This window comes from Haemorhous mexicanus, chromosome 5 (genome assembly GCF_027477595.1).
Source record: "Haemorhous mexicanus isolate bHaeMex1 chromosome 5, bHaeMex1.pri, whole genome shotgun sequence".
In the NCBI taxonomy this organism is placed as follows: Eukaryota; Metazoa; Chordata; class Aves; order Passeriformes; family Fringillidae; genus Haemorhous; species Haemorhous mexicanus.
In genome coordinates, this window is record NC_082345.1 from 75,130,544 (window position 1) to 75,150,676 (window position 20,133).

General features: G+C 52.5%; 1 protein-coding gene across 2 annotated transcripts in view; it reads right to left on the bottom strand.

Annotated features, from left to right (window-relative positions):
• Positions 1-20,133, bottom strand: part of NRF1 (nuclear respiratory factor 1) — a 71,761-nt gene that overhangs the window by 38,139 nt on the left and 13,489 nt on the right. For both annotated transcript variants that reach the window (XM_059847629.1, XM_059847630.1), the window contains exons 2-5: positions 19,853-20,084; positions 12,800-12,914; positions 10,748-10,874; positions 9,627-9,767 (exon numbers count right to left, since the gene is read on the bottom strand). In XM_059847629.1, the coding sequence (XP_059703612.1) occupies positions 9,627-9,767; positions 10,748-10,874; positions 12,800-12,914; positions 19,853-20,075 (606 nt within the window). In that variant the 5' untranslated portion in view covers positions 20,076-20,084. The remainder of the gene's footprint in view (positions 1-9,626; positions 9,768-10,747; positions 10,875-12,799; positions 12,915-19,852; positions 20,085-20,133) is intronic.

Sequence of the window (20,133 nt, forward strand, 5' to 3'; positions counted from 1 at the left end):
CAGACCCTTCCCAGCTCCCTCAGCCCCTCCTGGTTCTCCAGACCCTTCCCAGCTCCCTGAGAAGTTCTCCAGACCCTTCTCCTTGTGCTCCAGCTCTGTTTCCCTCTCTGGACAGAGTCTGGATGTTGCCTCCATGTGCTCCAAGCTGTCCAAGCTGTCCATGAACTCATTTCCAGCTGCCTTTTCCACCTTCCCCATGGAACATGCCCTGAAGCACCTTTTCCCCAGCCTGCCCATGACCCACCTTGCACTGCAGGGCCAACACCCACCCTGACGTGCTCCAGGCTCCCTGGATGGAGCCTGGTGAGGGGAAAAGCAACAATTCCTCCAGAGAGCAGGTTCTGTAAAGAGACATTGCTCACAGCCCCGGAGAGAAAAGGATTTGTTCTCCAGGAACCCTGCAACAAACAGGGCTGAGGGAGCAGGGCTGGGGGAGGAGGGAAAACCAGAATGGAGCTGGAGAAGGCAGGGAGTTCATCCCCAAGGATTAGGATTTAGCAGCAACTCTGCCCAATAATTTATTCAAATAAACCTGGTAGCAGCAGGGGGTTTTTGGAGTTGGTTTTTGGTTTTTTTATTTTTGTTAAGGTTGGGATTGAAGTGTTAGAGATGGTGTTTTATGTTTAGGTTTAGATGTTTGTTATTCTTTATTTATATTATAAATAAATAAATATTTATAATATATTTATTTATAAAATATTCTTTATAATATTCTGTGTATATTATATATTATATGTTATATATATTTATATTATATATTTATATTTCATATATTTATATTAATATTTATAGCATTCTATTAATAAGTTACAAAATGGTATACATGTGTTTTTGTATAAGGTTTTTTAAGCTTAAACTATTTAGTTAAGAAGTTATACTTAAAATATTTTTTAACTTAACAATTAATTACTTGAACTTTATATTGTGGATTTTTTTGTTTAGTTACAAAATATTATTTAAGCTTATGAAGAACAAGGAAGTAGAAGGATTAGTTTTTGCTTTATAACTTCTATTTTGTTTTATATGTATTATATTTAAGATTATATATGTATTATATTTAAAATAATATACAATATTTTAAAATGCTAAACTGTAAGTTTTTTAATTGTGATATTACACGCTTTTAATTAACCATACACTTGTCATTTTAGTGTTATTAACAATTCTGGTTTATGGCTTTAGGTTAAATGTAGGATTCTGTTGGGGTTAGAGGTTTTAGCCCAGAAAGTTTAGGATTTTCAGCATTTAGGAGTGGTGCCAAGCAGTCAAAAGCTGCTGCCCTGCCCTGCCATCAGCAGTGCTCCCTGCCTCCAGCCCCATCAATTTCTGCTCCCTGGCAGGGCAGGGCTCAAGCTACTCAAGGTCCTTGTTAAGGAGGGCTTGTCTTTAATCCACGGGGAGACAATCAGCAGCACAGCCAGCAGAGAGGGCCTGGCTAATTAGTGCCCTAACGAGGCCAGGCTCTGGCACAGGTACTGTCCCCCACACCCCTGGGGCACAGGGGGGAACATTCACCTGCAGGAGCCACGGTTCTGCTGGCACCATGCAGGAAACACCCAAAAATCCAACCTCAGCTGGAAAAACCCCAGTTTGTGCCCTGGGAAAGGGCTCAGGCAGCCCCCAGGATGGAGGATTTGGGAGAAACTGTGAGAAATGGTTCTTTGCCAGCCTTTCACACAGGCTCAGTGTTTCCATTTTAATATTAAATTCAAGAATTAATGGTACTGAGCTATCCCAATCCCAAATGCAACAGCCCAAAGCACAGCCAGCTGTACTCCAACTGCCCTCCAGAGCTGGAAACACCAAGCAAAGTGGGTTCTAGATCTGAGCAAAACCTGTGGCTGGAATTTTCTACACATCCCCACAGCTCAGCCTCAGGATCTCTGGGAAAAGCAAAGTTGAGTCCACACAGGACCTTGGCTGCAACTGAGGTGGGAGAGGGAAAAACAACTGCACCAGGGCTAGGAGGGAACCCTCAGCCCTGAATCCATCCCTGCTGCACCTCCCAGGGCTGGGAGAGAACACTGAGCCCTGAATCCATCCCTGCTGCACCTCCCAGAGCTGGAATGGAACACTGAGCCCTGAATCCATCCCTGCTGCACCTCCCAGGGCTGGGAGGGAACACTGAGCCCTGAATCCATCCCTGCTGCACTGCCCAGGGCTGGGAGGGAACACTGAGCCCTGAATCCATCCCTGCTGCACCTCCCAGAGCTGGAATGGAACACTGAGCCCTGAATCCATCCCTGCTGCACCTCCAGGGCTGGGAGGGAACCCTCAGCCCTGAATCCATCCCTGCTGCACCTCCCAGGGCTGGGAGGGAACACTGAGCCCTGAATCCATCCCTGCTGCACCTCCCAGGGCTGGAATGGAACACTGAGCCCTGAATCCATCCCTGCTGCACCTCCCAGGGCTGGGAGGGAACACTGAGCCCTGAATCCATCCCTGCTGCACCTCCCAGGGCTGGAATGGAACACTGAGCCCTGAATCCATCCCTGCTGCACCTCCCAGAGCTGGGAGGGAACACTGAGCCCTGAATCCATCCCTGCTGCACCTCCCAGGGCTGGGAGGGAACCCTGAGCCCTGAATCCATCCCTGCTGCACCTCCAGGGCTGGGAGGGAACACTGAGCCCTGAATCCATCCCTGCTGCACCTCCAGGGCTGGGAGAGAACACTGAGCCCTGAATCCATCCCTGCTGCACCTCCCAGGGCTGGAATGGAACACTGAGCCCTGAATCCATCCCTGCTGCACCTCCCAGGGCTGGGAGGGAACACTGAGCCCTGAATCCATCCCTGCTGCACTGCCCAGGGCTGGAATGGAACACTGAGCCCTGAATCCATCCCTGCTGCACCTCCCAGGGCTGGGAGGGAACACTGAGCCCTGAATCCATCCCTGCTGCACCTCCCAGGGCTGGGAGGGAACACTGAGCCCTGAATCCATCCCTGCTGCACTGCTCAGAGCTGGAATGGAACACTGAGCCCTGAATCCATCCCTGCTGCACCTCCCAGGGCTGGAATGGAACACTGAGCCCTGAATCCATCCCTGCTGCACCTCCCAGGGCTGGGAGGGAACACTGAGCCCTGAATCCATCCCTGCAGCAATTCCAGGGCTGGGAGGGAACACTGAGCCCTGAATCCATCCCTGCTGCACCTCCCAGAGCTGGGAGGGAACCCTGAGCCCTGAATCCATCCCTGCTGCACCTCCCAGGGCTGGAATGGAACACTGAGCCCTGAATCCATCCCTGCTGCACCTCCCAGGGCTGGGAGGGAACACTGAGCCCTGAATCCATCCCTGCTGCACCTCCCAGAGCTGGGAGGGAACACTGAGCCCTGAATCCATCCCTGCTGCACCTCCCAGGGCTGGAATGGAACACTGAGCCCTGAATCCATCCCTGCTGCACCTCCCAGGGCTGGGAGGGAACACTGAGCCCTGAATCCCTCCCTGCTGCACCTCCCAGAGCTGGGAGGGAACACTGAGCCCTGAATCCATCCCTGCTGCACCTCCCAGGGCTGGGAGGGAACACTGAGCCCTGAATCCATCCCTGCTGCACCTCCCAGGGCTGGAATGGAACACTGAGCCCTGAATCCATCCCTGCTGCACCTCCCAGGGCTGGGAGGGAACACTGAGCCCTGAATCCATCCCTGCTGCACCTCCCAGGGCTGGGAGGGAACACTGAGCCCTGAATCCATCCCTGCTGCACCTCACAGAGCTGGAATGGAACACTGAGCCCTGAATCCATCCCTGCTGCACCTCCCAGGGCTGGGAGGGAACACTGAGCCCTGAATCCATCCCTGCTGCACCTCCCAGGGCAAGGAGGGAACACTGAGCCCTGAATCCATCCCTGCTGCACTGCCCAGGGCTGGAATGGAACACTGAGCCCTGAATCCATCCCTGCTGCACTGCCCAGAGCTGGAATGGAACACTGAGCCCTGAATCCATCCCTGCTGCACCTCCCAGAGCTGGAATGGAACACTGAGCCCTGAATCCATCCCTGCTGCACCTCCCAGGGCTGGAATGGAACACTGAGCCCTGAATCCATCCCTGCTGCACCTCCCAGGGCTGGAATGGAACACTGAGCCCTGAATCCATCCCTGCTGCACCTCCCAGAGCTGGAATGGAACCCTGAGCCCTGAATCCATCCCTGCTGCACCTCCCAGAGCTGGAATGGAACACTGAGCCCTGAATCCATCCCTGCTGCACTGCCCAGAGCTGGAATGGAACACTGAGCCCTGAATCCATCCCTGCTGTACCTCCCAGAGCTGGAATGGAACACTGAGCCCTGAATCCATCCCTGCTGCACCTCCCAGGGCTGGGAGGGAACACTGAGCCCTGAATCCATCCCTGCTGCAATTCCAGGGCTGGGAGGGAACACTGAGCCCTGAATCCATCCCTGCTGCACCTCCCAGGGCTGGAATGGAACACTGAGCCCTGAATCCATCCCTGCTGCACCTCCCAGAGCTGGGAGGGAACCCTCAGCCCTGAATCCATCCCTGCTGCACCTCCCAGGGCTGGGAGAGAACCCTGAGCCCTGAATCCATCCCTGCTGCACCTCCCAGAGCTGGAATGGAACACTGAGCCCTGAATCCATCCCTGCTGCACCTCCCAGGGCTGGGAGGGAACACTGAGCCCTGAATCCATCCCTGCTGTACCTCCCAGGGCTGGGAGGGAACACTGAGCCCTGAATCCATCCCTGCTGCACCTCCCAGAGCTGGGAGGGAACACTGAGCCCTGAATCCATCCCTGCTGCACTTCCCAGGGCTGGGAGGGAACCCTGAGCCCTGAATCCATCCCTGCTGCACCTCCCAGGGCTGGGAGAGAACCCTGAGCCCTGAATCCATCCCTGCTGCACCTCCCAGGGCTGGAATGGAACACTGAGCCCTGAATCCATCCCTGCTGCACTGCCCAGGGCTGGAATGGAACACTGAGCCCTGAATCCATCCCTGCTGCACCTCCCAGGGCTGGGAGGGAACACTGAGCCCTGAATCCATCCCTGCTGCACCTCCCAGGGCTGGAATGGAACACTGAGCCCTGAATCCATCCCTGCTGTACCTCCCAGAGCTGGGAGGGAACACTGAGCCCTGAATCCATCCCTGCTGCACCTCGCAGAGCTGGAATGGAACACTGAGCCCTGAATCCATCCCTGCTGCACCTCCCAGGGCTGGAATGGAACCCTGAGCCCTGAATCCATCCCTGCTGCACCTCCCAGAGCTGGAATGGAACACTGAGCCCTGAATCCATCCCTGCTGCACCTCCCAGGGCTGGGAGGGAACACTGAGCCCTGAATCCATCCCTGCTGCAATTCCAGGGCTGGGAGGGAACACTGAGCCCTGAATCCATCCCTGCTGCACCTCCCAGGGCTGGAATGGAACACTGAGCCCTGAATCCATCCCTGCTGCACCTCCCAGAGCTGGGAGGGAACCCTCAGCCCTGAATCCATCCCTGCTGCACCTCCCAGGGCTGGGAGGGAGCACTGAGCCCTGAATCCATCCCTGCTGCACTTCCCAGGGCTGGGAGGGAACCCTGAGCCCTGAATCCATCCCTGCTGCACCTCCCAGGGCTGGGAGAGAACCCTGAGCCCTGAATCCATCCCTGCTGCACCTCCCAGGGCTGGAATGGAACACTGAGCCCTGAATCCATCCCTGCTGCACCGCCCAGGGCTAGGAGGGAACACTGAGCCCTGAATCCATCCCTGCTGCACCTCCCAGGGCTGGGAGGGAACACTGAGCCCTGAATCCATCCCTGCTGCACCTCCCAGGGCTGGAATGGAACACTGAGCCCTGAATCCATCCCTGCTGTACCTCCCAGAGCTGGGAGGGAACACTGAGCCCTGAATCCATCCCTGCTGCACCTCCCAGGGCTGGGAGGGAACACTGAGCCCTGAATCCATCCCTGCTGCACTGCCCAGGGCTGGGAGGGAACACTGAGCCCTGAATCCATCCCTGCTGCACCTCCCAGAGCTGGAATGGAACACTGAGCCCTGAATCCATCCCTGCTGCACCTCCAGGGCTGGGAGGGAACCCTCAGCCCTGAATCCATCCCTGCTGCACCTCCCAGGGCTGGGAGGGAACACTGAGCCCTGAATCCATCCCTGCTGCAATTCCAGGGCTGGAATGGAACACTGAGCCCTGAATCCATCCCTGCTGCACCTCCAGGGCTGGGAGGGAACACTGAGCCCTGAATCCATCCCTGCTGCAATTCCAGGGCTGGGAGGGAACCCTGAGCCCTGAATCCATCCCTGCTGCACCTCCCAGGGCTGGAATGGAACACTGAGCCCTGAATCCATCCCTGCTGCACCTCCCAGAGCTGGAATGGAACCCTCAGCCCTGAATCCATCCCTGCTGCACCTCCCAGGGCTGGGAGGGAACACTGAGCCCTGAATCCATCCCTGCTGCATCTCCCAGAGCTGGGAGGGAACACTGAGCCCTGAATCCATCCCTGCTGCACCTCCCAGGGCTGGGAGGGAACACTGAGCCCTGAATCCATCCCTGCTGCACCTCCAGGGCTGGGAGGGAACACTGAGCCCTGAATCCATCCCTGCTGCACCTCCCAGGGCTGGGAGGGAACACTGAGCCCTGAATCCATCCCTGCTGCACCTCCCAGAGCTGGAATGGAACACTGAGCCCTGAATCCATCCCTGCTGCACCTCCCAGAGCTGGAATGGAACACTGAGCCCTGAATCCATCCCTGCTGCACCTCCAGGGCTGGGAGGGAACACTGAGCCCTGAATCCATCCCTGCTGCACTGCCCAGAGCTGGAATGGAACACTGAGCCCTGAATCCATCCCTGCTGCAATTCCAGGGCTGGGATGGAACACTGAGCCCTGAATCCATCCCTGCTGCAATTCCAGGGCTGGAATGGAACACTGAGCCCTGAATCCATCCCTGCTGCACCTCCCAGGGCTGGGAGGGAACACTGAGCCCTGAATCCATCCCTGCTGCACCTCCCAGGGCTGGGAGGGAACACTGAGCCCTGAATCCATCCCTGCTGCACCTCCCAGGGCTGGGAGGGAACACTGAGCCCTGAATCCATCCCTATGGATGGGAAACCACAAAACCATCCAGGCTATTGCTCAGCTGCAAGGGAGCTGATTCCAAGATGCCTGCCAGGGACCAGCTGAGAGAGCAGGATTGCTCCTGCTCAGGAGGTGAATGGGCACCATGATGCTCTTTGAAAAACTTTATGAAGTTTTTTCTGGCTTGTAAGAGCCAGAAAAGCTTTTACTCCCTCCTACAAGCAAGTTATAAATCACAGGGGCTCAAAAATGTCAGCTTAAAGGACAAATCACCTGTTCATGAAACAGTGAGAGCTGACTGGAGCACTGAGCTCAGCTTGGTTAAGCTCAGATTACTCAGTTTTACTCCTCAATCACATCAACAGGCAGCTCAGAACAAGCTGAGGGGCAAACTCAGCTGTCACCAAAGTCCAGAAAGCACCAAGATCCCCCTCTGTGAGGGCTGAAAACCCCTCTGCAACACAGGTTTTCCTGCCCAGCCCAGGCAAAACTCCACTCCCAAGGTTGGAGAAACATCTTTGCCCAGGCAAATAAAGGCTTTATTTCCCTCCAGACCACTGGGGAAGCAGAGCAATTAAAAGGAGAATGATTCTCACCTCCTGACTGATGACACCTCTACACCTGCCTGCTGGCACCTGCTGAAAGCAGAGGCCTCATTTTTCCAGTCCCTGCCATCCTAATTACACCTGTATTTATTTTTGTTCCAGTTTGCCATTGGGTTTTGTGCAACTTGGCTGCAAAAAAAAAAAAAATCTGATTTTTTACTAGAAAATATGAATAATTATACTGGAAGCTCTGGGAATCAAGATTCCCACAATAAATGATGCCCAGCTCAGGAGAAACCTTTCCACAAAGCTCTTCTGAGCTACCTCACTGGGCTGCAACAATGAGGGCTATTCCTAAGAAGATCCTTGGTTTTCTACCACAGAGCAGCAGGAGGGGATTTGAAAGAAGAGGTTCTACATCAGCACTTTGGGCTGGCTGAGCAAAGGCCCTGCAGGACCAGGAGGAGAAAAACATTTCCATGGGGAACTGCACCTGGGACACAACAAAAGCTGTCAGAGGAGCTCCTGCAGTGCCACCTTCCACAGGAGTTTAAAAATCCAAGAAATCATTTTTGTCTTCTTTGTCAGGGACTGGGGAAATGGTCTGTACCAGCCAAAGCACAGCAAGCTCAATACAATTTTATTAGGAGTGTGAGCTTGTCTGATTCCACTAAGAAATGGAAATGGTGCTCTGAGCAGGGTGTGACCTCTGCAGAGCACAGAAAAATCTGCACATCTTTGCCCAGCTCTGGCCTCTTTGTGTGCTGCCCTTTCCATCTTGTTATTCCCTTGGAAGAAAAAATTGCTTTTCAGCATTTAAAACTTGTTGTGGTGCCTCAGACTGGGTGCACCCAGAGCCTCCTGCAGGACACACCTGCCTGAATTCAGGTCCTGCATCCCTGGGGAGGAGATTCCCCTCCAGATGCAGCTTCCCTGGGGAGCCCCCTCCACTTTCTTCCAGCAGGGAGGTCAGGCTGGACCTGGAGAGAAAGGGAATCTCCCACATGCCCAGGGCAGATAATTCCCTGTCTCCAACAAAAATATCCCACTCAGGGTCTGATCTGGGGTTAACTCCCCTCTGCTCCCATCCACAGCAAGAAATGGAGGAGAGAGTGAGCTACAGGACACAGAGAGGTGTCCATGAGAGACCATCCCAACCTTGGTGCCAAAAGATTGTGGCAAAGCATGGAACGTTTCCCCTGTTCCCACTTTCTGAGGTGCCAAAACCAGCTCCAAAGGGAATACTCCCAGCAGCCTGAGCTCTGCCCAGCAGTTTTTTCACAGAGAAAATCAGCACCACTAACAAAGCTCCAATAAAAATATCCCACTCAGGGTCTGATCTGGGGTTGAACCTTAGGCAAACTCCCCTCTGCTCCAATCCACAGCAAGAAACAGAGGAGGGAATGAGCTACAGGACACAGAGAGGTGTCCATGAGTGATCTTCCAACTTTGACACCTAAGACTGTGGCAAAGCACGGAACAAACATTTCCCCTGTTCCCACTTTCTGAGGTGCCAAAACCAGCTCCTAAGGGAATGCTCCCAGCAGCCTGAGCTCTCCCCAGCAGCTTTTTCACAGAGAAAATCAGCACCACTAACAAAGCCCCAACAAAACAATCCCACTCAAGGTCTGATCTGGGGTTAACTCCCCTCTGCTCCCATCCACAGCAAGAAATGGAGGAGGGAGTGAGCTACAGGACACAGAGAGGTGTCCATGAGAGACCTTCCCAACCTCAGAGCCCAAAGATTGTGGCAAAGCATGGAACAAACAGGGAACAGGGAAATTTTCTCTGTTCCCACTTTCTGAGGTGCCAAAACCAGCTCCAAAGGGAATGCTCCCAGCAGCCTGAGCTCTCCCCAGCAGTTTTTTCACAGAGAAAATCAGCACCACTAACACAGCTCCACCTCCAACCACAACCCGAGCTGGTAGAGCCCCAGGGGAAAGAGATCAGAGCATCCCCTGGAGAGGCAGCCACACAAAACAACAGGATGTGACTGCAAGATGCCCAACACCCCTCTGCTCCCCTGCCTCTGCCAGGGCTGGCTGCTCACCTGGGTCACCTGCCCACTCACCTGGGTCATCTTGTCCACGGAGACGGGGATGCCATCGATGGTGAGGGGGGGCAGCTCCGAGTTGACCTCCTGGGGGGCCGGGGCGTGCTCGGCCAGCGCCGACTCCAGGTCCTCCAGGATGGTGCTCTTGTACTTGCGGACCTGTGGGGAGTTGGTGGGCTCAGGTAAACAAGGGGAGCAGCACCAGGAGAGGAGCAGGCTGCAGGCCCAGCCACCTTCCCCAAGGTGCTGCAGAGCAGGAGGAGCAAACAGAGGCACAGCTGGCAGGGAACAGCCAGCAGCCCCCCGAGACTTGGCCCTAGGGAAGAGCTGCTGATGAAACCTGCAGTAACACTGGCAAGGGAAGAATGTGTGGGATGAAAGGAAAAGTTCTGACGGCAGAACTTGTCCTGGGCAGGGTCTGCAATAAGGTGCAGACAGCAGAGCTGAGTTTAAACATGTCATTTTTAGGGTTTAGTCTGGAGAAGAGGAGGCTCAGGGGGGACCTTGTGGCTCTGCACAAGTCCCTGCCAGGAGGGGACAGCCGGGGGGGTCGGGCTGTGCTCCAGGGAACAGGGACAGGAGCAGAGGGAACGGCCCCAGGCTGGGCCAGGGGAGCTCAGGGTGGAATCAGCAGGAATTTCCCCATGGAAAGGGGGTCAGAGCTGCCCAGGGAGCTCTGGAGTGCCCATCCCTGGAGGTGTCCAAGGAATTCCTGAATGTGGCACTCAGAGCTCTGGGCTGGGGACAAAGTGGGGTTTTGACACCTTGGACTCAATGATCCTGGAGGTCTTTTCCAACCTCAGGGGTTCTGGCATTCTGTGTCATTCTGTTCCCTCTGATTTTTAATCCAGGATATTCCCCCTGGTGAGATGTGCCAGGCAGCCATTCTTGAAGGGAAGAGAGGACCTCAGGGCTGCCCTCATGTCAGGCAGTCACAGCCACATTCAGGCTGGAAAAGATCTCTGAAACCACTGTCTCAGCCAGGTCCAGCACTGCATTCCATAAAACCTAACCTCTGTTTTCCAGGGTTTTTAACATGACCTTCAGATCCCTACCAGGCCTCCAAGGCTGCCCTGAGCAGAAGAAGATCTGCAGAGAAGGTGAGGAATTTCTTTCCTCACTTTCCCAGGGACACCTACCACGTTCTCCAGGGGTGCAGCACCGAACACTTTGAAGACAGGGTTGGGTTTGGAGGGTGAGATGCACAGGACGATGGCCTGCTGCCCCACTCTGGTGGTGTACTCATCCAGCGTGGCCCGCAGCTTCCTGGAACAGGGCAAAACAGGGCATGGCCATCAGCACCACCCTGCACACACACAGCCCCTCTGACTCCAGCTCCCTTCCACAAGGTGAGAAACAGAGCCCCAGCTGCTCAGCTTGGCCACATATTGGGTTTATTCCTCTGTTCCACAGGCCTGCTGTGCTCCCTGCAGTCACCCAGCAGCTCAAATGTCAATTATTCTCCCCTCTCTCCTTTCCTCATTGATGTGAAAAGAGAAATCACCAGAGCAGCAAAGCTGGGGCAGCGAGAGTCTGCACTTCCACTCTGTCTCAGCAACACAAAACTTGTGTTTTGTTGAAGCCCCTGAATGATTCATCAAAAGAGGCCTGCAGTCAGAGGTTGTTTTACATCCAGTGCAATTCTCCAGCACACCAAAGTCCTGCTCAAACCAGACCTGGAGGAATTCAAGCTACAGGATAAGCAAGAACTGGAAATATTGCAACAGCTCAGCACAGGAAACCCAGGTGTCCCAACACCTGCCCCATCAGCAACTCCCTTCAGAATTAAATGTTCCACTGGATGTTTTCTGCCTCTTATTCCCTTTTAAGCAGTGCAAGAGTCAGCAATGGTGGCAAAATCTCCAAAAGCAAGAGGGAAGTAATGTTTTCCCCAGAAAACCTGAGCAGTCCCTGAGGTGACAGCTCAGCCCCTGTCCTGGTAACTTCAGGTTTGCCAAAAAGCACCACCAGCTACACCCAGATCCCACAGTCAGGGGTTTGGGATTGCCTCTTGATTCCCAGTGGGGTGAAAATTAAGCACAAGCATGTGTTCAACTGGTCAGAGTGGAAAAAAAAAGAAAGATATTTTGTCATTATCTGAATGTAGCAAAATGAAGCAGGTGCGTGAAAGGAGAGGAAATAATTCCTTCACTGAGCAGTTTCTTCAAAAATCTATTGCTCATATTTCAAGGGAGAAAAGGATTTGTTCTCCAGCAACCCTGCAATAAACACAGAAACACTGCAATAAACACAGAAACTCTGCAATAAACACAGAAACACCACAATAAACACAGAAACACCACAATAAACAGCTGAGCAGGGGGAAGGAGGGAAAACCAGAACGGAGCTGGAAAAGGCAGGGAGTTCACTCCCAAGGATTAGTATTTAGCAGTAACTCTGCTCCATAATTTAACACGAACTGCCCAGTGAGATCCCAAACAGCAGAAGCAGTAAGAATTCTTTGTTGCAGAAGGCAGGGAACAGTAGCAGCCGATGTTCACAAATGTTTCCAGAGCAGGAAGCTGGGTGGTGCCTCCAGGGCCACACAGTCCCCTCTGCTGTGGCTCGGGGGCCATCAGGTGGGCAAACAGGCTCAGAGCACCTGGAGTGCAGCACCTGCAGGGCTCTGGAGCTCTGCTGTCTCCACTGGAAGTTTCTAAAGCCAAAACAAGTGTTTCAACTCAGGCAGGCATCTCCCCTGGATTATTCTTCCTAAAATTGTGCTCTGAACCCTCCAGTCTTCACCTCGGGGTTTGTCCAATGGCAAAGGGAATTTGGATATACACACACACTGAATTTACCCCCAGGATGGTTTAATCAAGCAGAAATGACTTTTTTTGTGAGGCAGATAAATCCTTTGCAGAGCTGGGATATGGATGGGGCTTCAATTTCTGCTAAAGCCACTATGGATATCTTGGAATATCACTGTGACAGATAACTGGTGACCAGCTGGGGTTAAAACAGAACAATGGATCCACCAGGGTGTCAGTCCTGGTGATCACAAAACCAGAGCTGAGCAGAGCTGCAGTTTAACCCTTGAATGCAAACTAAACCACAACTCTTGGCTTCCAGAAAGACATTCCCAAAAAATCCCCGAGCTGGGTGACTCCAGGGCAGCCCCTGGTGTGACCACAGAGGCCACCAGGGCTGGCTGGAGGACACTGAGGTGGCAGGGCCAGGTGAGTGCTCACCTGAGCAATCGTGTCTGCTGCCTCTTCCGGATGGAGGGGTTGGACTCAAACACGTGAGGCCGCTTCCGCTTCTTCCCCGTTGCCACAGCAGCAGCTGCTGCCATCCCCACAGGGCCTGCAAAGCACAGCACAGAGGGTCAGTCAGCTCCAGCAGCTCAGCAGGGACCTTGGCACCGTGTCCCCAGCCAGGAATGGGTGCCCAGGGTGTCCCCAGCAGAGCCAAGTGACACCAATCCCTCCCTGAGCTCTGCGCTGCAGCGAGAGCTCCATCCCCCAGGCTGGCAAACCCCAGCTCAGTCCTGGGTGAAAGTCACTTATTTCAGCCTGAAGTTGTCCTTACTCTCACAGAATTCTGAGTTTCATCTTCCAAACACACTGAGAAACTCCCAAGACTTTGAATAAGTGAGGAGATCCTGGTGGCTGGGAAGAGGAAACCAGGAACAGCTCCACAAATCCTGCTTGGACACCTCAGCTACAGCATCAGGAGCCTGAGGCTTTCCTGAGGGATTCAGGACCTGCTCTAATGGGAAAGAAATGGAAAATCCAGAGCTCCCAGCAGTGCCCTACCAGGGAAAGAAATGGAAAATCCAGAGTTCCCAGCAGTGCCCTACCAGGGAAAGAAATGGAAAATCCAGAGCTGCCAGCAGTGCCCTACCAGGGAAAGAAATGGAAAATCCAGAGCTGCCAGCAATGTCCTACCAGGGAAGGAAATGGAAAATCCAGAGTTCCCAGCAGTGCCCTACTAGGGAAAGAAGTGGAAAATCCAGAGCTGCCAGCAGTGCCCTACCAGGGAAAGAAATGGAAAATCCAGAGTTCCCAGCAGTGCCCTACCAGGGAAAGAAATGGAAAATCCAGAGTTCCCAGCAGTGTCCTACCAGGGAAAGAAATGGAAAATCCTGAGCTGCCAGCAGTGCCCTACCAGGGAAAGAAATGGAAAATCCAGAGTTCCCAGCAGTGCCCTACCAGGGAAAGAAATGGAAAATCCTGAGCTGCCAGCAGTGCCCTACCAGGGAAAGAAATGGAAAATCCAGAGTTCCCAGCAGTGCCCTACCAGGGAAAGAAATGGAAAATCCTGAGCTGCCAGCAGTGCCCTACCAGGGAAAGAAATGGAAAATCCTGAGCTGCCAGCAGTGCCCTACCAGAGTCTTCTGAAGACCACCCAGGCCTGAAAATCCTGTGTGCCAGAAGGGAAGGGGAAAGAAAAATTCCTGCAGGGTGGGAGGCTGGGAAGGTCATAAGCAAGAGGCATGGGATGCTCAGGGGGTGGTGGAACCTCCTGGGTTTGGTCTCAGGTCTGATACAGAGTCAGGCCAGACTCAGTGCTTTATTCTCACCCCATTTTTCTGCCCATGCAGACCCACTCCAGGCCCAGTCTGGAGGACATCTGGCTCACTGGAGGAATGTGTGATTCTGAAGTACCTTCCCAGTCTGGATACATCAGGATCTTCTGTGGATCTCCCTGGGAGAGGCCCAACACGTGAGCTCCCTGACTCAGCAAGGCTGCACTCCTGGGTTAGTTTTTGAAGTTGTTTCTGTGGGGCCTGAAATAATCTTTGCTCTTTGACATATTTGGTATTTTAATTTCATGACTTGAGGCAGCATTTTAGCAGGGACCTTTGTGCAAAGCACCTCTGTGATCCACACAAAAACAATGTGGGATTCAAGCAGGCAGCAGGGAGAATTTCCTGTGGAATATTCCCGTGGGTGAGATGGACCAGTGATGCCTTGGGATTTTGCTTTTCTATTTTTCAGATCCTGTACTGCTTTAGTGTCTAACTCTAAAACTCTTTAGCCTGTCAGCTGCAGTTCTCCCATTTTATTGAGATAAAACAATTCCTCTCTAGCCCTGAAACTCAAGGACACCCTACTGTCTTAGGCCCTGTGTCTTTGTTTGGCCAGCTGTCTGCTGAGGAAGGCAGGAGCCTCCCCTGAAATGGAAAATGCAAACCCCCTCCTCTGAATTGTTATAAATTTGAAATTAAGGGGCTCTCAGGCAAAGATATGAGAATAGGAATAACAGTTCTTCATCAGCAAATAAAATAAAAAATAAAAGAAACAATGCAGTAAATCAAAACACCACTGGCAGAGTGAGAGCAGGAGCTGAGCCCTGTGTGTCAGGGTGGTGGCACAGTCCCATCCCAGGGGGGCTCAGGGTGGTGGCACAGTCCCATCCCAGGGGGCTCAGGGTGGTGGCACAGTCCCATCCCAGGGGGGCTCAGGGTGGTGGCACAGTCCCATCCCAGGGGGGCTCAGCCCTCCTGCAGTGCCAGCTGTGGTTCTGCTGGAGCAGGGATCCTGCACAAGGGGGGAGTTTTCCTCTGCAGCTCCAGTGGAAGAGGCAGCTGCTCCTCTGGGAATGCAGTGGAAAAGCCTGTCCTGGGGTCTCAAAATCTCAAATTATACCCAGGTAGGAATGCTTGGCTCCTCCCCTGGGCGGAGCATCTCCCCATGGGATGGTGGAATTTGATCAGCCCTGCAGGGACACTCAGAGGCCATGGACAAAAGGGATCTCCTGGAGGGAGGGTTGGCTGTGGGAGAGATAAAGAAAACTGCCCCAGTGAACAGAGATAACTGCCCAGAGAACAGAGATAACTGCCCCAGAGAACAGAGATAACTGCCCAGGAACAGAGATAACTGCCCAGAGAACAGAGATAACTGCCCAGGAACAGAGATAACTGCCCCAGGAACAGAGATAACTGCCCCAGTGAACAGAGATAACTGCCCAGGAACAGAGATAACTGCCCCAGGAACAGAGATAACTGCCCAGAGAACAGAGATAACTGCCCCAGGAACAGAGATAACTGCCCCAGTGAACAGAGATAACTGCCCCAGGGAACAGAGATAACTGCCCAGGAACAGAGATAACTGCACCAGGAACAGAGATAACTGCCCCAGGGACACAGATAACTGCCCCAATGAACAGAGATAACTGCCCCAATGAACAGAGATAACTGCCCCAATGAACAGAGATAACTGCCCATGGACAGAGATAACTGCCCAGGAACAGAGATAACTGCCCCAGAGAACAGAGATAACTGCCCCAGGAACAGAGATAACTGCCCCAGAGAACAGAGATAACTGCCCCAGGAACAGAGATAACTGCCCCAGAGAACAGAGATAACTGCCCCAGGAACAGAGATAACTGCCCCAGGGAACAGAGATAACTGCCCCAATGAACAGAGATAACTGCCCCAATGAACAGAGATAACTGCCCATGGACAGAGATAACTGCCCAGGAACAGAGATAACTGCCCAGGAACAGAGATAACTGCCCCAGGAACAGAGATAACTGCCCCAGTGAACAGAGATAACTGCCCCATGAACAGAGATAACTGCCCCAGGGACAGAGATAACTGCCCCAGTGAACAGAGATAACTGCCCCAGGGAACAGAGATAACTGCCCCAGGGAACAGAGATAACTGCCCCAGGAACAGAGATAACTGCCCAGGAACAGAGATAACTGCCCCAGGAGCAGAGATAACTGCCCCAGAGAACAGAGATAACTGCCCCAGTGAACAGAGATAACTGCCCAGAGAACAGAGATAACTGCCCCATGAACAGAGATAACTGCCCCAGTGAACAGAGATAACTGCCCCATGAACAGAGATAACTGCCCCAGTGAACAGAGATAACTGCCCCAGGGACAGAGATAACTGCCCCAGGGACAGAGATAACTGCCCCAGGGACAGAGATAACTGCCCCAGAGAACAGAGATAACTGCCCCAGTGAACAGAGATAACTGCCCAGAGAACAGAGATAACTGCCCCAGTGAACAGAGATAACTGCCCCAGTGAACAGAGATAACTGCCCCATGAACAGAGATAACTGCCCCAGGGACAGAGATAACTGCCCCAGGAACAGAGATAACTGCCCCAGGGACAGAGATAACTGCCCCAGGAACAGAGATAACTGCCCCAGGAACAGAGATAACTGCCCCAGAGAACAGAGATAACTGCCCCAGAGAACAGAGATAACTGCCCAGGAACAGAGATAACTGCCCCAGTGAACAGAGATAACTGCCCCAGAGAACAGAGATAACTGCCCCAGTGAACAGAGATAACTGCCCCAGGAACAGAGATAACTGCCCCAGGGACAGAGATAACTGCCCAGAGAACAGAGATAACTGCCCCATGAACAGAGATAACTGCCCCAGTGAACAGAGATAACTGCCCCAGGAACAGAGATAACTGCCCAGAGAACAGAGATAACTGCCCCAGGAACAGAGATAACTGCCCCAGGAACAGAGATAACTGCCCCAGGAACAGAGATAACTGCCCCAGGGACAGAGATAACTGCCCAGAGAACAGAGATAACTGCCCCAGGAACAGAGATAACTGCTCCAGTGCACAGAGATAACTGCCCCAAGGACAGAGATAACTGCCCCAGGGACAGAGATAACTGCCCAGAGAACAGAGATAACTGCCCCAGGAGCAGAGATAACTGCCCAGGAACAGAGATAACTGCCCCAGGAACAGAGATAACTGCCCCAATGAACAGAGATAACTGCCCCAGGGACAGAGATAACTGCCCCATGAACAGAGATAACTGCCCCATGAACAGAGATAACTGCCCCAGGGACAGAGATAACTGCCCCAGGGACAGAGATAACTGCCCCAGGGAACAGAGATAACTGCCCCAGAGAACAGAGATAACTGCCCCAGGAACAGAGATAACTGCCCCAGGGAACAGAGATAACTGCCCCAGGGACAGAGATAACTGCCCCATGAACAGAGATAACTGCCCCATGAACAGAGATAACTGCCCCAGGAACAGAGATAACTGCCCCAGGGAACAGAGATAACTGCCCCAGAAAACAGAGATAACTGCCCCACCTCTGACAGATGGGAGCAGAACACACATTGCCTTGCAATCTAGGACACCCTGAGAAATGTTAAATTTGTAGGGGGCAAACTTGGGGTGAATTACTTCATTACCTGAAGCTGTAAGTGGAGGATTAACCCCTGATATGTAAATGGACCAAACTTATAATGCTCTGAAAAACTTGTGACCATCTTGGGTGCAGCCTCTGGAAGGCTTCTGACTGCCCAAGGTGTATCTATGGATGGCCTTCAATAAATACCCACTTTTATTCTCTTAATTTTGTCCAACTCCTCTTTTAGGTAGCTGTTGATTTTTTGGGTTTTTTTTTAAAGGTTAGCATTAATCATGAGAGATGGTATTTCTTGTTTGGACTTAGATGTCTGATAGTTCTTATTTATATTACAGTCTCACAAACTGTGATTTCTACAGTACTTTTTCTCTAACAAGTTAAAAATGGAGATGGATTTCTCTCTCTACAAGGCTTTTAAAGGATAAACTGTCTAATTAAGAAAGCCACACTTAAATGATTTTTACTTTTAACTCAATAACCAACTACTCATGCTCTGCAAGGCGAACTTCTAAATTTGATTACACAATACTACTTAAACTCATGAAGAAGGTAAAGAAGGACTAGCTTCTGAATTAAAACTTTCATTTTGTTTTATATATATTACTATATTCTAAAACATTAAACTCTAAGTTTTCTACTACGTGATATTACACACTTTTAATTAAAGCACTGTCTTAGGTTGGAAATGGGTGACTGTTCTATTCCCATCTGTGGAGCAGTTCTCTGCTGTTCCTGGGGCAGTTTTCTTTATCTCTCCCACAGCCAACCCTCCCTCCAGGAGATCTCTTCTGTCCATGGGCCATTAATTATTAAATATCTTCTGTTCACGGCCACTGAGTGTCCCTGCATGGCTGATCAAATCCCACCATCCCATGGGGAGATGCTCCGCCCAGGGGAGGAGCCAAGCATTCCTACCTGGATCCAATCTGCCCTGGGAACAGCCCAGCAGCCTTTGCCCACTGCATTGCCAGAGGAGCAGCTTTCTGCTGCCCTGCATTCCCAGAGGGAGAGCAGGCCCATCTCCAGCAGCCCTGGAGCTGCAGAGGAAAACTCCCCCCTTGTGCAGGATCCCTGCTCCAGCAGAACCACAGCTGGCACTGCAGGAGGGCTGAGCCCCCCTGGGATGGGACTGTGCCACCACCCTGAGCCCCCCTGGGATGGGACTGTGCCACCACCCTGAGCCCCCCTGGGATGGGACTGTGCCACCACCCTGAGCCCCCCTGGGATGGGACTGTGCCACCACCCTGAGCCCCCCTGGGATGGGACTGTGCCACCACCCTGAGCCCCCCTGGGATGGGACTGTGCCACCAGCCTGACACACAGGGCTCAGCTCCTGCTCTCACTCTGCCACTGGGTCGATTTCTTTCTTGTACCATTGCATTTGTACTTTTAATTTCCCTAGTACAGAACTGTTATTCCTATTTCTATATCTTTGCCTGAGCTCCCCTTAATTTCAAATTTATAACAATTCATGGGGAGGGGGTTTGCATTTTCCATTTCAGGGGAGGCTCCTGCCTTCCTCAGCAGACACCTGGCTTTCCAAACCCAGACAACTACACACTCATAATTTCAGTTTTGTCATTCAATTTTGGAAGCTTTTCCTACGACCTCAGGTCAAATGCAGTGTTCTCTTGGGGGTCAGTGTCTGTCAGAGCAGAAAATCTAAAATTCTCAGCAACCAGGGCTCCAACAGCCACTCCAGGCATTGTAGCATTGAACAGAGAGAGAGAAATGATTCTCTCTCCCAGGTGTTTTCCTGGAGAAGCACAGAGAGAAGAAGAGAAACCAATTCTTATCTCCACTTGCTACTCCTGTTGTTTCTGCACATGTGGAATGTGTTAGGAAGATTGTTTACCTGAGGGGAGCCCTTGATTGGGTTCTGCTGAGGATTGTTTTGTTTCCTTGGCCAATCACTCAAAGCTGTGTCCTGGCTGTCTCGAGACAGTCCCAAGTTTTGTCTAGCATGTAATTTAGTATAGGATAGCATCACTTTAATGTATTATAGTATAATATAATATAGTTTAATAAAAGAACTGTTCAACATTCTAAATCAACAGAGCCAGATGCCAACCATTCCCTCATTTTACTCTACAAGCATCACCAGGAGGTGACGATGATGATGGTGACGGTGATGATGGTGACAGAGCAGCTCCCATCTTTACCTGCAGCAGCCAGGTGAGCAGTGACCTCGTCGGCCGCCGTGGAGTTGAGGATGTCGGAGTCGTCGTAGGAGGTGTCCTCGGGCGAGGAGGGCGAGTCCTCGTCGGCGCTCAGCATGCTGTGCTCCGTGTAGGTGGCCACGTGCACCTGCTGCACCTGCTGGGCCACGGCGTGCGCCTCGATGGTAGCCATGTGCTCTGCCTGGCTCACTCCGTGGTCTTCCATCAAGAGTCACTGCCAGAGGGGAGGGACAGAAAGCTGGGACAGTAAGCCGTGACAAAAA